We start from the raw sequence: 17,166 nt of genomic DNA on the forward strand, positions 1-17,166 counted from the left end.
GCCCTGGCTGTTTTTTCCCCTCTGCCCTCCCAGTCTTCTCCCTGTGCCTGTGACACACTTGCCTAGAATCTGCATAACTACTTCCCTCCTCTCCTGCAAACCTTTGCTCAAATAAAGCCTGTCCTGATGACCACTTCTAGAATTGTAGCTCATTCTGCCTCCAAATCCTTGTCTCCCAGGTCCACCTTTCACCTTGTAACTTACAGTATAATTTCTGTGTTACGTTCTTGGCTGTTGTCTGTTTCCACAAGGGTGAGAATCTTTGTTCACTGATGCCTCCCACCCATTAAGGATGTGCCTGGTGTGTGCTGGAGTCCTGAAAGTAGCTGTCAGGTGAATGAAGAGTGTGTCATGAAGCTGGAGTGTGGAGTCTTGTGGAGGAGTGCAAGTGACAAGGATGTGGAAGGAGGAACAGATAACTTGGTTTCTTTGTGTCAGCCGGTGGCATGCAAGCTTGCACTCCAAGGGCCAGCTATAGGAGGTCTGGGAGGTTTAGGGAGTCATATGATATGGTCAGATCTCCACTTAGTTCTGCCAGAGAGCAGACTGGGGCGGGATAGGATCAGAGGTAGGAGCCCAGATTATTCTTCCCACTGTTTGTGTAAATTACTGAGTTTATTCCTTAGAGTACAGTGATGGACACATACTGTAGCAGCTCTCACCCAGGAGTGATTTTTGGATATTTGGCATTGTCTGGAGACAGTTTTCATTGTCACAACTACAGGGTTGTTACTGGCCTATGTGGATAGAGGCCAGGGATGCTGCTAAAGTATTAGAATGGACAGGATAGCCCCACAGCAAAGAATTACCCGGCCCCAAATGCTGACAGTGTTGTTCGCAAGAACCCTTGCAGAGAACATCCAAAAGACAAACTCTCAAACCTGAGAACACCCTTGTTTACATGGCAAAATAAGCACATCCTATTCTCCGGTCTTGCAGGTGGCTCCATTACTCACCTCTTGCCTCTGTCGCCACTCTCCCTGTGTGCCTACGGTTTTTCTTTGGGCATGCCCTTCAGCCTCACTGTTCTGCTGAGAAGGTGGAGGAACACTGCAGAGGCATGTGGCACAGGAGCTAGAGACAGATTTGCAGCCAGGAGACGCGGTGGCGTTGTGTGCTTGGGTTCCACATGTGTCAGATAGAGGGCCGCCAGCCTGGCTTGCTATGTAGTAATTCCGCTGTAAATACCCCTCCTGAGCCAGCCTTATGTAAAAGCTAGCCTGGGTGGGTTCCCTTCCCGGGTGGGAGACCATGGGCTCGGCTGTGTGCTCTGATGTCTCACTAGGCTTTGTGGATCTTTCACAGTTCCTGTGGCTATACGATTTTGGATCCTGTGAAGTGGGTTTTGAAATAAGCAGAGATTTTGTAAAAAGAAACCTTCCCTATGAATCCTGCTGGAGATTCTCAGGCAGGGAGCCTTTGTGAACGGGAGCAGCACGTCATAGGCAGTCCGCACTGAGGGTGACCTGCAGCCCCAGCCCTGCGACTGACTTTGCCGTTCGGGGCCAGCGCTGAATGCCCACTCTGTGGTGCATACTCTATGCACAGGATTCCACTTAATCCTCAGACTCCCCTAGGGGTCCCCTGGCAGGGAGGCTTCTCAGGCCAAGATCTGGGTGGTCACACAGGGCCCGTGCTCAGAAGGGCCCTGCGGTTGGTTACGTGCTTTGCTGTTACTTCCTTGGAATTATTAATCAGTTTTTAGCAAGGGGCCCCACACTTCTGTTTTGTACTGGGCTCCGAAATCATCTGTTTATGAATCCTGGGGAGATGCATGTCTTCCCTCCTGCATTTCTTTCACATTTCCAAACTCCGTCCCCAGCGTTACCCTTAGAACATCAGAAACCCCTGCAAGGCTCAGAGCTCCTGTGCCCAGGCTCCAGGCTCCCTAGGTGACCTCAGCCACCCCCTCCTGAGGGGCTGCAAGGGCAGGGTGCTTTGAAGGGCTCTGTTGTCTTTTCCACACCCTCTCCCAATACTCCCTTTTAAGGCTGGGTGAAGTTACTCTTTCTCTCCCTCTTGCTCTTATTACCTTTACTGCTCTCACTCAAGGCACTCCTTGGTATTGCATCCTTAATAAGGTTACGTTTACAGGAGACAGCCATGACCTTGTCTTGTTTTATCTTTGGTACCATGTCCTGGGCATACATTCACAGAGATGGGAAATAACTTTGTGGGGAAGGGTATTAACTCCATACTTGAACTGCCTGAAGCCTCATTTTTTTTTCCCTATTGCTTGCTTGCTCTGTGACTTTAGGCAAGTAATACAAACTTTCTATGCTGTTATTTCCTCATCGGTTCGCCGCATATTTACTGGCCCCATCGAGGGCCTGGTGCTGTCCCTGGCATTAATGATCATGCCGCCTCCTGAGCACTCATGGGCACCGGTGGGCACAGGGCTCGGTCATGTCGGTGAGGGTCCTTACTGCCCACCTGCAGGGCTTGCTTGTTTGACTCAAAGTTGACTTTGCAGAAGTTCTACTGTCTTTTTAGCCATTTGCTTATCTTCCTTAGGCTTTCTGATCCAGTGGGATAGAGTTTGCTAGCATGCAACTGAAGAACCACTGTGTTAGAATCAACTGAGACCAGCCAGGCATTCTGAATTTTCAACAGTCTGACTTGTGAGAACATACTAGCCGGAGAATGGCTTGAGCAGGCAGTGGTTCTCAGCCCTGGGGAGATATTCTTGCTCCACTCCAGACCAACTGGGAGGAGTCTCCAGAAGGGGCGCAAGCGTCGATATCTTTTAAATGCTCTCTCTATAGAAGCTGGTGCAGAGTAAGAGTTGGGAACAACATGCCTGGCCCTTTACCATATTAGGCCTTGGAACACAGGATTTAAGAACACTGTTAAGTACAAGCCTCTCTCTACTTTCAGCTTTCCCCTCTTGGGCCAAATAATTAGGAGAAAAAGCCATTTTCTTTCTTGAATGGTTTATAATCTGTGTGTGTTGGAACATAGCCTTTTCCTCTGCGAGTTTGCAGTGCTAGCACATCAAACTTATAGGAAATGACAAAAACTAAGTTGTAACACAGGGCAAAGTAACTAAGAAACTCTAGGAAAGGCCCACGGGCACTTGTTCATAGCCCCCGGCACTGACGCCTTACGGGGCCCAGGTGTGACCATACATATAGCAAGTTGTTCTGTGCTAAGGTGTGAACTTAATAAAAAGATCCTGCAAAGCACAAAACCCTGCAGGTTAAAATATTAGCATAACATATTTTGATTGATTCCTTCACTCCGTGCCGGACACTGGGTCAAGTATTGTTGCATTGAATTATCACAATGCTATGCAGTGTGAGTGCTAATATCTCCACTTTACAGATGGAGGAACTGATGATATGAATGATTAAATACCATGTCACACAGTTGGGAAGGGCTGGGATATAAATCCAGTTCATATGTTTCACTGTTCAAAATAAACTAGTGGTAGAAAGTAAGCAATTTCCCTTAGTAATGCAGTCCGATTTGATATTCACAGGCTAGATATCCCCATGGCCAGGCTTCAGGACTGTAGCAGAGGGGATTGGAAGGATGCTGCTTCCATTCTTTGGTCTGAATATAAACTCAGGGCTGTGGACTGGTGAGAATTTGGTCTTGCCATTAGAGGATTTTTTTTTTGTTTAGATGGGTGGTTTGCTCTCTACTGCCATCTGCTGGCTCTCTGTACCAAGCACAGGCCAGAGAAACCACATTTCTCGTCACAAGTGGCTCAGGCCACAGCGTCGAAATGTGGACACCTCATCCCTGTGGTGAAACGCCTTCAGTTCACACCATCAAAAGTAACAAAGATGTGTATTTCTGCAGAATAGAGAACTTCTGTGGTTTTAAATAATTAGGACTATTTCTCCTGTTTCTCTTAACTACTGGTGGGTTTCTAACCGTATTACAAATACTAGCTTATCTTTCTCTGACTCCTAGAGCAGAATATAAAGGAGTGTAAGACAGTTTCATTATCTTCCACTGCTGCAGCTGCCCTGGCCAGCCCCACTGAGACATCATGATTATATTTCAATTCTCTGGGTTTGTGTCAGAAGTAAAAACAAAGCCTGGCTAGACAGGAGAAGTGAATTAGTGTCAGAACTTTGTCAGGGATCTGCCAATCACCAAGTCTCACCAGCAGGTGCCCAGAAGAGACTGTGTGGTTCTCTTTACCACTCTTGCATGCAGAAGAACAATTAGGTTTAAAAAGGATGAAAATAGGTTGTTAGTAGGAAGAGTGAATACAGCTTTTGACCTACTGCTACCTTCCTATTTAAAATGGTTATCTTAGGAATGAGAGTGATCCGGTATTGCATCTATCACCTGGTAAACAGACCCCATGAGGTTGACTTGTCTGATGTGACGAAAGACAGCTGGTCTGTTTAAAGAACTGAGTGCTTATGGAGAGACCCAGTTCTCTGAGAGAAAATGTTCACAGCTCACTAAGTTGATATTGCAAACCCTGAAAATATGTAGCAAATCCTTCTCTTGTTCTCTTCCCTTCCACCCATATGCAGCCAGAAATAATCCCTGTCAGTTTACCCTATTGCCTTTGCTAAGAGTGAAGCTTCACCCTTATGTTGGTTAGTTCAGTGGAACCCTTTTCCAAATGAAATTAGAGATCGTGCGGTGCTGAGGGAAATGCAGCTGTGGCATCCTCAAACTCCTGCCTCTTGCTGTCCCATTTCCGGGCCCTCTCCTTGCCAGGACCCTGGCACCCTTCTGAGGAATCCAAGAGCTCCCTGGATGCGGTCTGAAAAACACTGAGTGCCATGTGACTTGACTGGTTCATTAGTCTGGACTGAATTGGAAGGTTCATCTTTGTTCCTGAGCCTCTTAACATTTTTTAAAAGACAAGATAGGCTGGGTGCAGTGGCTCATGCCTGTAATCCCAGCACTTTGGGAGGCCGAGGCGGGTGGATCACGAGGTCAGGAGTTTGAGACTAGCCTGGCCAACGTGGTGAAACCCCGTCTCTTCCAAGAAATACAAAATTAAGCCGGGAATGATGGCAGGCGCCTCTAATCCCTGCTACTCGGGAGGCTGAGGCAGAAAAATCACTTGAAACCAGAAGTAGAGGTCGCAGTGAGCCAAGATCACCACTCCACTCCACCCTGGGCAAAAGATGGAAACTCCAAAGTGGGTGAGAGGTGGCGGGGGAGGGGGGAAGACAAGATGACAAGATATATGTATTTTTAATGTTGATGTTTAATTCCAGGTTGTGGGTTGTTGTAGTAGTGTTTTTTTTCCTTGCTGAATTTGTTTCCCCAAATAAGATTAAAAAATAGCAGGACAATAAATACAGTAAAAAAGTAGATTATTCTGTTTTTGCTGATGTGGGAATATCATTAACTTTTTCCTTCCTGATAATGCTGAAGAGTACAGCATTAAATCTTTTCTGTAATACAGCATAAATATATGCTTGACCAAATAGAGCTCCAGGTCCTTGAGAGGAATTTCTGTTTGCAAGTCATTTGGCCTTGTGACACCAGACATGCCGTAGGAGGCCTTGGGGAGGATTGGTGTGTTCCTGCTTACAGTGAAGCTGGGATTCCAGGCTTCACTGGAAAAGGGCAGTGTCCTTAAACAATCAAAGGCTTTACAAAAGGACTGTGATCTGAATATTCAACAACAGTCAAAATATATAACATGTCACTAAGAGAACGTATATGTCTATATGTGTATATAATGTATGCGTATATAGGTACACACATACATTTGCATTACTTTTATTGGTTTTTGGTGCATGGATATCTGCTTACATACGCCTGGCCCCTTCTTAAAATGTCAGCTTCATTAGGGCAGGCGCCCAGCTTGTTCACTGTTAAGCTCCAGTGTCAGGCACAGAGTAATGCTGAATAGAAACTTCTGGAATAAAGGAATGAGTAGATCCCTTCTTTGAATGTTCTTCCTAAGTAACAGGGGTGGTATCTTTTATTCCTTGGCATCTCAAGAAATGTTTGTGATTTAGATGTTTTATTTCATTTGCTCAGCAATCTTTATTGAGCATCTACCACGTGACAGTCACTGTGCTGGGTACTGAGGATACAGCAGTAAATAAAACTGACAAAATTCTCTTCACAGACCTTTCTGTTCTACTTAGAGGAAGCAGACAATAAATACAGTAAAAGTAGATTGTTTTTTGCTGATGGCGAAATATCACTGACTCTCCTTCCTTCCTCATGATGCTGAAGAAACAAAGCGTCAAACCCTTTGTGTAATAAAACTGTAGACGATACAAGCCTGCTGGGGAGACAACTAATTCAGCCCCTCCCGCCAAGCCCCTGCAGGAGCTGAGAGAAACACCAGGGAGAAAATGGGAATATGTTGACTCATGAGTGGTAATGAAACCCAGAGCAGGGCAGGAAAGAGATCAGGACAAGGGGGGCCAGTAGCAACAGGATCGTGGGTGCAAAGCCGTGTGGTCCTCCACAGCTGAGCTGCATGCCCTGTCAGCTTGCAGTGACATCCTGACTGCTTTCACCATACATCTGTCCTTCTCATCCTTGAAAGTCCATCCCGATGTTTGCAGTGGAGGATTTTGAGTGATTGACCCCGAGCTAGCGTTGCCAAGGTATCTCCATTCCTCCTGGCGGGAATAATACATCTGCCTGTGTGCTTTCTCCTGCCGTTTCAAGACATATAGCAATGAATTCAGAGCAAGGAGTAAGAGTTATCTCACGTAGTATTTGTTTAAAGCTTTGCGCCTAGAAAAAAATTACTTTCTCTTACTGCATTATCTCTTTGGATCCTCTCAAGACCAAGTGAGATGATTAAGATGAACATTACAGTTAGGGTGTCCAGTGTCCATATAACCCAAATTACCCCTTCTGTTGTCCCAGCATCCCAACTGGCTTAGTATTTGTCTTGGATTTTTTTTTTTTTTTTTTTAAGTCAGTCTTGCTCTCTCACCCAGGCTGGAGTGCAATGGCATGATCTTGGCTCACTGCAACCTTTGCCTCCCAGGTTCAAGTCATTTTCATGCCTCAGCCTCCCAAGTAGCTGGGACTACAGGCCCGCACTACCACGTCCAGCTAATTTTTGTATTTTTAGTCCAGATGGAGGTTTCATCGTGTTTGCCAGGCTAGTCTCAAGTTCCTGGCCTCAAGTGATCTGCTTGCCTCAGCCTCCCAAAGTGTTGGGATTGCAGACATGAGCCACTGCGCCTGGCCGTTTTTTGTTTTTTAATAGACTTTATTTTTTTTAAGGTAGTTAAGGTTAATAAAAAAATTGAGACTTGCCATGTACCCCTTCCCACCCGCAACACTTCCATCACTATCAGCATCCCCCACCAGAGTGGTACATTTGTTCCAGTGGGTGAAGGTACCTTGACGTGACATTACCTCCCAGAGGACATAGCTCACATTAGAGTTTACTCTTAGTGTTGTACGTTCTGTGGGTTCTGACAAATGTGTAATGACATGTCTCCACCATTATAGTGTCCTACAGGATAGTTTCACTGCCCTAAAAATCCTCCATTCTCTGTCTATTCATCTCTCTGCCCTGGATTTTTCATTTTGCGGTAAATAGGTCTTGGAATTTTCTGGCTGAAAATATTTTGATAGAAGTATTTATTAGGTCTTTCAACATAGAAAAGCTACTTTCTTAGTCAAATATTTCAAAATATTATGTACATTTAGTTTTAGAGCCTCTCACACTTAAAAGGCATTCTAATTGGAATGACAAATTACATGGTCACCATAATTATACTCTACATCTTAAGGGGTGAAAAATTGGTCCTCAGAAAGGAAGGAGCACTCTTGTGTCTAGCCAGTTGGGCCTGGAGCAAGAGTAGAGCCCGGGTCCTGAAGCTTCTGATACTTTCTATCCCAGAGACAATGCCTGCTGGGGAGGCAACCCAGAGCTCATCACATCCTCACCTTGTTCTAAAGTAGTTAGGAAAGTGATATTGCTGCTGTATTTCTAAATCAGATTAGGACATTCTCTGCCTAAGCAAATAACAAACCTGTTAAGGAACAGAACAGACTGCAAGCAATCCAAGAGATCAAGACTGAGATGGAGGTATGGTCTTAAAAGGAGTGCTATGCTTTTGGAAAAGAGGCTTTTGGAGAAGATTCCATAAATCAAGTTGGTGAAGAACAGCATCTTCATTGATAAATGTTTGATGGTATTTTGATACTGAAATTGGAGTTTCATTTGCATATTTCTGAGACACAGTGCATCTATTTATTCAGTAATGTATCTAGGTTCTGATCAAATATGTATTAAACTTGCCTAATATGATAATTAGCTGTTCTGTAGTATCACCCACATATAATTTTAACACAATATTATTGTTCCTAAAGGTTCCAAAATAATTTCCTTCTGATTTTCTATCATTCATAGAAAATCAGAAGGAAATTATTTTGAAGGTTAGGTTTTCATAAAGACCAATTTATCATCTTATATTTACTTCAAGATACAGCATTTAAAATATATTCTACTGTTTAAGACCAGCCTAGGCAACACATAGCAAGACCTCATCTCTACAGAAAAGAAAAAAATTAGGCCAGGCATGGTGTTGCATGCCTGTAGTCCCAGCTACTTGGAAGGGTGAGGCAGGAGGATCACTTTGAGCCCAGAGGCTTCAGTGAGCTATTGTGCTGCCACACTCCAGCCTGGGCAACAGAGTGAGATCCTGTCTCTTAAAAAAAAAAAAAAAAAAAAAAAAAAAAAAAAAATCCTGCTGTAGAAAAACATAGTTATCCTAACTCAAGGAAAAGCAGCTGCTTTTTCACAAACTAGATCACGAGGGATAGCAGAAACATCCAACACTTGTAAGGAAATAACACAGAATGGTGGCAGAGTTTATTTTCTGCCTCCAGGAGTCTCTAAGATGTGTCACATTTGATGCTATCCTGGTTAAAGGGTATTTACTTTACGCTTTTTTGGTTTTTGGTGAATAGTGTGAAGATTTGCTTTTGTTTTACTTATTTTTGTCAGGCCTCTCTATCCGGAGCGTGTGCTGGAAAGCAGACCGCCTTCTAGCGGGGACCCAGGACAGTGAGATATTTGAAGTGATTGTGCGAGAGCGAGACAAGCCGATGTTGATCCTGCAGGGCCACTGCGAGGGTGAGCTCTGGGCTCTGGCCCTGCACCCCAAGAAGCCTCTGGCTGTGACAGGCAGCGATGACCGCTCTGTCAGGTGAGGCCCCACCGGCCGCCGCTCTCATCTCTCTGACTTCTTTGAGATGGATTTATTTGCCCAGATTTGCTTATTAATAGAAGGATAAAGTGTGAACAGAACCACACAGTTTCCAAATGAAACATTAAGACATGTAGCTCAACAAGTGGGTTTCTTGGCATTTTGCTGCTGCTGTTGTCTTTCTTGGCTGCCTCTTAAGTCATGAGAATGTTTTTAGAAGTGAAAAATATAATGAATATTGGTAAGGCTGGCTTACAGTTCTTTCTAGTTGGAGACGTAAGAGCTAAGCACACTCATCTGTGATGAAATCATACTGTCCCCTCATGCCCTGGGTCCTCTGTAGGGGACTGCATAGAGATTTTACAATTTCATTAGAGACTCTCTTGTTCATCATCATTAGAACTTAAATTCTGATTCTCAAAATTGTCTTGAGCACATGAGTAAACTGTTGTTTCTTTTTAAATTCTCAGATGAAATTTTGAACCACATCATCAGATCAAAGAGTCATGGGGCCTGAGAGAATAGTTTTCTCAGGGCCTCCAGCTTTCTTGCTGTGGATCATTCTTACTCTTTGAGAGTACGACTGGGTGAAATGAGCACAATGACTTAGCTTCCAATATTTTTGTACCTATTAAGGGAATGAACATATGATTTAAAGGTTTGAGATGAATATTATCCCAATTTCAGTATTTTAGTATTTAGATGTGCTCAATGACAGATAGGCCAGAAAGACAGAGGGTGTGAGAGGAAGAGACTGATCAGTTGATTGAACGGCTGCTGCCTCTGGGTTTTAATAGCTAATATAGAACAATGTAAACTGTATTAAAGCTCACTACTCCCCTCCTCCCTTATTTTGTATGTTTATGAGTTTAATCAAAATATAATTAGCATATTCATTAATTCTATTTTTTCCATCTCTACCAAGCATGAAAACCTCATTGATCTGAAAATCAATGAGAACAACTAAAACAACTATTGTTCTCTCCTTGTGTGACATAAATGGTTATTTGGTTTATTCTTTGCTTTATTCACTTCCTCCTTTTCTGTTTTTCTCTTTCTGTTACTTGAGTTTTCCCACTTATTCATACACCTGTGAAACTCATTCATGCTTATCCAGAAAGAAGTGATTTCAAGGAAACCCTTCGCTTTTATATTTTGACACTGTTGGGTCTCAGAATTGCAAACATCCCTGAGAAGCCCTGACTGCCTGAATCTTATTCCTTTTAACCATTAATTTGACTAGAATCTTTAATGCATTTTTGTACTAAGTATTAAAATTTGGAAAGGCTAAAAGTCATCATTTCTTGAGAAAGATGAGCATAGTGACTTTAGAGGATAATGCAGTTTACTGAGGAGTGATGGTTTCTTTAGTAACTCGAGGCTTGCATTGCTTAAAATAGTACAAGGTTAAAACAGCATGAGATCATGAATAATGGATGAGGTATTGAGAACATACGCAGTTTGAAGCTGCACAGTACGGGCTGCCTAAGGGACTGGTAAACTATTTACTTGCAGCTCAGCATCATAAGGGTTGTACCCCACCCCTTCTGATGGCAGAAGGCTTTGAGAGAAACCATGCTGCGTGTGACTTATTCTTGTCTATTGCAGCTCTAGCTTCTCAGTCCCCCAGCAGACAAGATTGTTTGTATTAAGAGAAGACTGTCTTTAAAAGAGTTACTAATTGATGGAAATCAGATACCACAATTGCAACCAACATGTAAAGCCTTATTTGTATCTTCAGAGGTTTCATTCAGGTTGACTCACTTTGGGGTGCCTGGCTGTAGGTGTTGTGGAGATGGGAGCGTGTGCTGAAGGCTCTGTTTGAGCTGCACCTGCCCCTTGCTAGCCCCTTCTCCAGCAGTGACTGTGTTCACCAGCCAGGAGTCCTGTGAGGTGTCCGCCCCATAAAAGTAGACCCATCAGCAGTGGGGCTCCGAGGGAGCTTGTGAGGAACAACAGCGGGGATATCATTTGCTCTTCTTCATCTCAGACACGTTTTCTTCCTAGGAAGGCCAACAAATGTAATGTGTATTTCAATCTGTGTGTGCTAAAGTAACTGTTACTAGAAAGCACTTTTATATATTTACATACATATATAATGATATTGATATATGTATATTGATATGTAGATTTATATTTATATTGAGAGAGATATATATTGATCTGTACTTTTTTTTTTTTTTTTTTTTTTTTGAGACAGGGCCTTGCTCTGTTTCCCAGGCTGGAGTACAGTAGTGTGGTCGTAGCTCACTGCAACCTTGAATTTGTAGGCTCAAGCCATCTTCCCACCTCAGCTTCCCGAGTAGCTGGGATTACAGGCATGCCCCACCACACCCAGCCTTTTTAAAAATATGTTGCAGAGATGGAATTTCACCATGTTTCTCAGGCTGGTCTTGAACTCCTTGGCTCAAGTCATCTTCCTGCAATGGCTTCCCAAAGTGCTGGGATTATAGGTGTGAGCCACTGTGTCTGGTGCATGCTTTTTAAGAAGCTAATACTAATCGTATCTTATCCTATAAGTGCTTCTTAACTTGTATATGTGATGAACAACCCTTGGTATACATGAAGGAATGAAGGACAACTTTTAATTTTCAAAGAGAAGGTAACATTTTGTATAAGGTGGTATTTAAAATTTAAATCTTTTATTTTATTTTTTATTTTTTATTTTTATTTTTAGGCAGGATCTCGCACTGTCACCCAGGCTAGATTGCAGTGGCAGGATCGGCCTTGAACTCCTGGGCTCAAGTGACTTTCTTGCTTCTGCCCCCCAAGTGGCTGGGACAACAGGCGCATAGCACCACATCCAGTTAATTTTTGTATTTCCTGTAGAGACTGCGTCTCCCTATACTGTCCAAACTAGTCTCGAACTCCTGGGCTCAAGTGATCCTCCTGCCACAACCTCCCAAAGTGCTGGGATTTCAGGCATGAGCCATCATGCCCAGCCCTGAATTTTTTTTGTTCTGTGAATCTCAAAATCTTTGGAAATGTTATCTCATTTTCTCATTCTTGCTGGTTTCCTTCAAATAATGAAAATGACCTAAAGAAGCACTAAAACGCCTTTGCAGATTCAGTGACAGGCCACGATAAAGGGCTCTGGTATGGTGTTCCTGTGTCTTTTCTTATTACTGTTGGTGTGATGAGCAGGTCTTCTTGCCTCGGGCTGGCCGATGACCATGGGAAGTTGGTTTTGTTTTGTATTGACTTCGTTCTTGTGCCTAGGCTGTGGAGCCTGGCCGATCATGCCTTGATCGCCCGCTGTAACATGGAGGAGGCGGTTCGCAGTGTAGATTTCAGCCCCGACGGATCTCAGCTGGCCCTGGGCATGAAGGACGGCTCTTTCATTGTTCTCCGAGTCAGGCACGTACTGATGTTGAAAATGGTATTTAGAAATGTTCTTGTGTTAAATGTTACAATGTTCCTGGTCATAATACGTGCCAGGACCTGAGGGAAAATCCATTTACCTGTTCAAATAGGAATACTGTAGATCTGCGATCCCCTATCTGCAATTCCGAAGTCCTGACACTCTGAAAATACAAAGTTATTTGATAATTTGGTAGCACAGCCTAACCTAACAAACTCATGTGAGGCTGTTTATAATCTAGTAATCTCTTAGGAATAATCATGTGTCATGTGACTTGCTGCAAAAGTATTGTGTTTAATACAGGGTGCTGCCCCAGCCCCCACTGGGGATGTTACATAATATATTGTATATGAACCTTTCTAAAATCGAATGAATACTGAATTCCCAAGCACATCTAATTCCAAGAGTTTCGGATAAAAGATTGTGGGCTTTCTAGTAAGCCAAGAAAAGAGGAAGAAAGAATAAAGCAGCATCCAACAGCACCAGATGTTTAGAGGTGAGCTTCAGTAAAAGATTTCTTCTACCCATAGTTGATACTAAAATGGAATATTTCCGATTTACTAACATCCTATATAATTTTTACTGGAAACAATTATGATCCACCCTTGTAATTCCTCTGAATGCATTTGTTGCTCTCTCAACTCACATGTTTTGTTAGGTACAGAAAAGAAAATGCAGCTGTAAATTAAACATTGCCTGTTTTGCACAGAGAATTCTCTGTAGCTCTGATTGAAGAATGATCTTAGCACGGTTTATTACACTAAATTCTCACTACCAACCACATGTAACTCCTTACTGAACTAGCGGGCACCATTTTCTTTTTCTGCCTAGAGATGTGTGAAAAGATGGCTAAGTACCAGATTTCTTTTTTGATTTCTTCCCAAGTCCTCCCGCCAAAAAAAAATAATAATAAAAATAAATCCTACACACCTATTTTATGACATGATAGTACACTATAATGCTATTAATAAATGATGGCAGGTATAAGGGACTGTTAATGTAGAGTGGCTATTTGGTATTCTTTTTGCATTCAGTTTGTTTTAATGAAGCCATCTTTACTGACTCAGGGGACCTGCCAGTCATAATCCTGTCTCACAGTTGTAGGAGAAAAATAACCCCAGTGAGCTTTCAAATGTGAGCAGAAATTCTTAGAAGAATCTGGTCAGAAACAAAACATTTCAGTGACTCACTGTATTCATGACAGTGAAATGTTAAATGATTACATCACAGTTTACTGTTTAAAAAGGTAATTTTCTTCAGCTGCTTTTTTGACTTGATCTTTTTGTGACAATAGGTATCAAGCTTAATAGTCACTAGTTTATCTTAAAGTATAGCAGAGATCACTTATTTTTGCTAGCTTTGATATATTCTACCTTTTTCCATGGTAGAATATATCATGGTTGTATTCTTTTATTAACTTTACAAACCTCGACTTTTGAAACAAAAGTTTTAGGGAAAAGTAATATACAGTTAAACATGAAAGAAAAATTCATCTTTTTAAAATTTTAAAAATTGATACGCAGTAGATACACGTTTTCAGGGTACCTGTAATTGAACACATTCATATAATTTGTGAAGATCAAATCAATGTAACTGGGCTATCCATCACCGTAAATATTTGTCTTTTCTTTCTGCTAGAGACATTAGAATTACTCTCTCCAGCTATTTTGAAATATATGATAGATTATTGTAACCTATAGTTAGCCCACTGACCTATCAAATGCTACGTCCTGTTTCTTCTGTCAAACTGTGGTTTGTGCCCATTAATCAACCTCTCTTCATCACAAATGTGCGTTTTGTTAAATTTTTTGTTTTTACTTTGGAAGCCCAAAATATAATTTAAACAGTGTATTATTCTCCTAAAATTCCATAAATTTTAAATACCATTTTATGTATTTCCTCAAAAGTTAATTCTTTAATTCCTGCAGGTTTGGCTCTCTTTCAACACATTTCTTTTTCTGACACATATATTTTAAAACTTGACTTGGATTTTCTATTTGTAGATTTGCTGCTTATCATTTTACTTTTTATTCTTATAGAGATATGACGGAAGTAGTTCACATCAAAGATCGAAAAGAAGTCATTCATGAAATGAAATTTTCTCCAGATGGTTCTTACCTTGCAGTGGGATCCAATGATGGCCCAGTAGATGTCTATGCTGTTGCCCAGAGGTATAAGAAAATTGGAGAATGCAACAGGTCCCTTAGCTTCATCACGCACATTGACTGGTCCTTGGATAGTAAATACTTACAAACTAATGACGGTGCAGGAGAACGATTGTTCTACAAAATGCCATGTAAGTCGTATGTAGGCCTTGGATGTTTCTGAGAAGCAAAATTTTGAACCAGGTGAAGGAAATACAGGACAAGGATTATGGCTCTTTTAGAATTTGTACAGCTGGTTTTCTGGTTTTTGCCAGAAAGCCCCTGCGTGTCACATGATCCCAAATAACAAACATGTAAAAGTTTAATGAGCTGGAACATGTTAAACTAAAAATTACTGCACAATAAGGGAGGCCATGAATGAAATTTAAAAACAAGGCATAGACCAGGCATAAATTCTTGTCATTGTTATAACGGACAAAATATACGTATCTAGAATATATAAAGAATGCCTAAGGATAAGGTGTAAAGGGGCGAAAAAAATCTAGAAAAATAGGCAAATCTCAACCAATAAATGACTAGGAATCAGGGAAATGATATTTAAAGCAACAGTAAAGTATCATTTTACATTATTTAGATTGGCAAAAGTCTGAAGGTGAGAAGAGGGGAAATGGAAACCACATATGCTCCTGGTGAGAACATGCACAAAGGCACGTGCAAAGGATGTTTGTTCTAGTTGTGTTTGTAGTAGCCAAAGATGAGTCACAACATCTAAATGTTTATCAGCATGAGGAGAGTTCAGTTAAATATGGTATAGTCACATAATAAAATACTATAAAAAACTTGAAAAAATTAAACTAGAGCTACTTGCATCAATATGGATAGATCTGAAAAATACAATGCGGAGCAGACAAAAGAAAGTTGTAGAAAGATGTGTACAGTATACAGTCATTTATATAAACTTCTAGGACATGAAAAAATTCAGTGTCATTTATGACCAAATATGTATATAGTAAATGTTTTAACAATGTATGGGAATGATAAATACCTCATTCAGGGTGTTGGTTGCCACTGAGAAAGCAGAGAGATGATCTTGGAAAGAATAACCCAATGGGGCTGGGCGTGGTGGCTCATACCTGTAATTCTAGCACTTTCAGGGGCTGAGGTGGGCAGATCATTTGCGGTCAAAAGTTCAAAACCAGCCTGACCAACATGGTGAAGCCCCATCTCTACTAAAAACGCAAAAAAAATTAGCGTGGCCTGGTGGTAGGCACCTGTAATTCCTGCTGCTTGGGAGGCTGAGGCAGGTGAATTGCTTTAACCTAGGAGGCAGAGGTTGTAGTGAGCTGCGATCATGCCATTGCACTCCAGCCGGGGTGACAGAGCGAGACTCCATCTTAAAAAATAATATATTTTAAAAAACAACCCAATGAATTTTAACTCGGAAACATTTTCTTTAAAATTCTACTTTGATAAAGACATAATGTTAAGATTTGTTGAAGCTGTGTGGTACAACACTTGTACACTGTAGTAGTCCATCTAATTTTCTGTATGCTCAAAATATTTCATAATTTTTTAAAGTAGAGAAAATCTGAAACAACTGTAGAACCAACTTTCAAGCATCTGGATGTTCATGACCTGTTTCGTTCATTATCCAAGTCCGCTGCTTTATCTGTTATTTTCTTTCTTCCTACTCTTTGCCCATTTCATTGTTAATTAATGTGTATCTAAAAAGTTGAATAACTGGTGATAATGCAAAATAGTATCATAATCCTTCTGTCAGTGCCTTGCGCACACAGTTCTGCAGTAGGGTTAGAAATGAATGAAAATGAACTGGGGGTGTCATCGGTGGGTTTCAGCTTGTCAGGCAATAGTACTCCCATCGTAACACAGATAACCAGGGATAGTCGGCTACGTTATCATTAGACAACTGGTTTCCGCAAGAATAGACTGTTTTGAAGAACAGTCTATTGAAACTTTGGAAAGAATGGCACTGGGAGTATTAGAAACTCTCTGAGATCAGCTTAGAACTCCAACACAGCATTTTAAGATTTAGGTCTTCAAACATTTGAGGATCACGGTCCTTATTTACTTAGATTGTTTTAGTCTCAGATCTGTGTTCTTCATAATTGGAATCTCTTATTGGTTGTTTGGTGAAATGTGCCCATTAGGATTTTTTAAAAGCTATTTTTGTGATCTCACCATAACTTTTTAAGAGAGTCACCTGACTTACATAATACTCATTTATTAACATTTAGTTTGCATAATACTAAAATAAATGTCGGTTCAGTTGGGGGAAGATCCAAGATGGCCGTTTGGGAACAGCTCAGGATCGCAGCTCCCAGTGAAAGCGCAGAGGGTGAGTGGACGCCGCGTTTTTATTGCCCACAGACTAGGAAATTCCCAGGCGGAGGTGCTCCACAGGTCGCCAGGGCGGCTGTTTCGGCCACCGCCGCTGCTTTGCCCCGCGCGGCTGCTTTGTCGGCGCCCCAGAGCCGCACTTCTCCGTACAAAATACACTGGTCCGGGGGCCCTTTTGGCTGGCGATTGGAGCCACGGGAAGTCGCCCGTACGCCGG

The 17,166-nt window shown here is 41.9% G+C and overlaps 1 protein-coding gene and 1 non-coding gene across 8 annotated transcripts in view; both read left to right on the forward strand.

Moving 5' to 3' along the window:
• The window catches only part of EML6 (EMAP like 6), a 253,399-nt gene that overhangs the window by 119,025 nt on the left and 117,208 nt on the right, over window positions 1-17,166 (forward strand). For all 7 annotated transcript variants that reach the window (XR_005202459.1, XR_005202460.1, XM_017542366.2 and 4 more), the window contains exons 8-10: window positions 8,924-9,125; window positions 12,345-12,482; window positions 14,526-14,782. Coding sequence is in view for 5 of the 7 variants with exons in the window: in XM_017542366.2 (XP_017397855.1) it covers window positions 8,924-9,125; window positions 12,345-12,482; window positions 14,526-14,782 (597 nt within the window). In the remaining 2 variants the exon portion in view is untranslated. The remainder of the gene's footprint in view (window positions 1-8,923; window positions 9,126-12,344; window positions 12,483-14,525; window positions 14,783-17,166) is intronic.
• On the forward strand, window positions 14,853-14,914 carry LOC119473269. Its single transcript, XR_005202467.1, has one exon. It is a non-coding gene; the product is annotated as a U7 small nuclear RNA (small nuclear RNA).

This window comes from Cebus imitator, unplaced genomic scaffold, assembly GCF_001604975.1.
Source record: "Cebus imitator isolate Cc_AM_T3 unplaced genomic scaffold, Cebus_imitator-1.0 Scaffold143, whole genome shotgun sequence".
NCBI lineage: Eukaryota > Metazoa > Chordata > Mammalia > Primates > Cebidae > Cebus > Cebus imitator.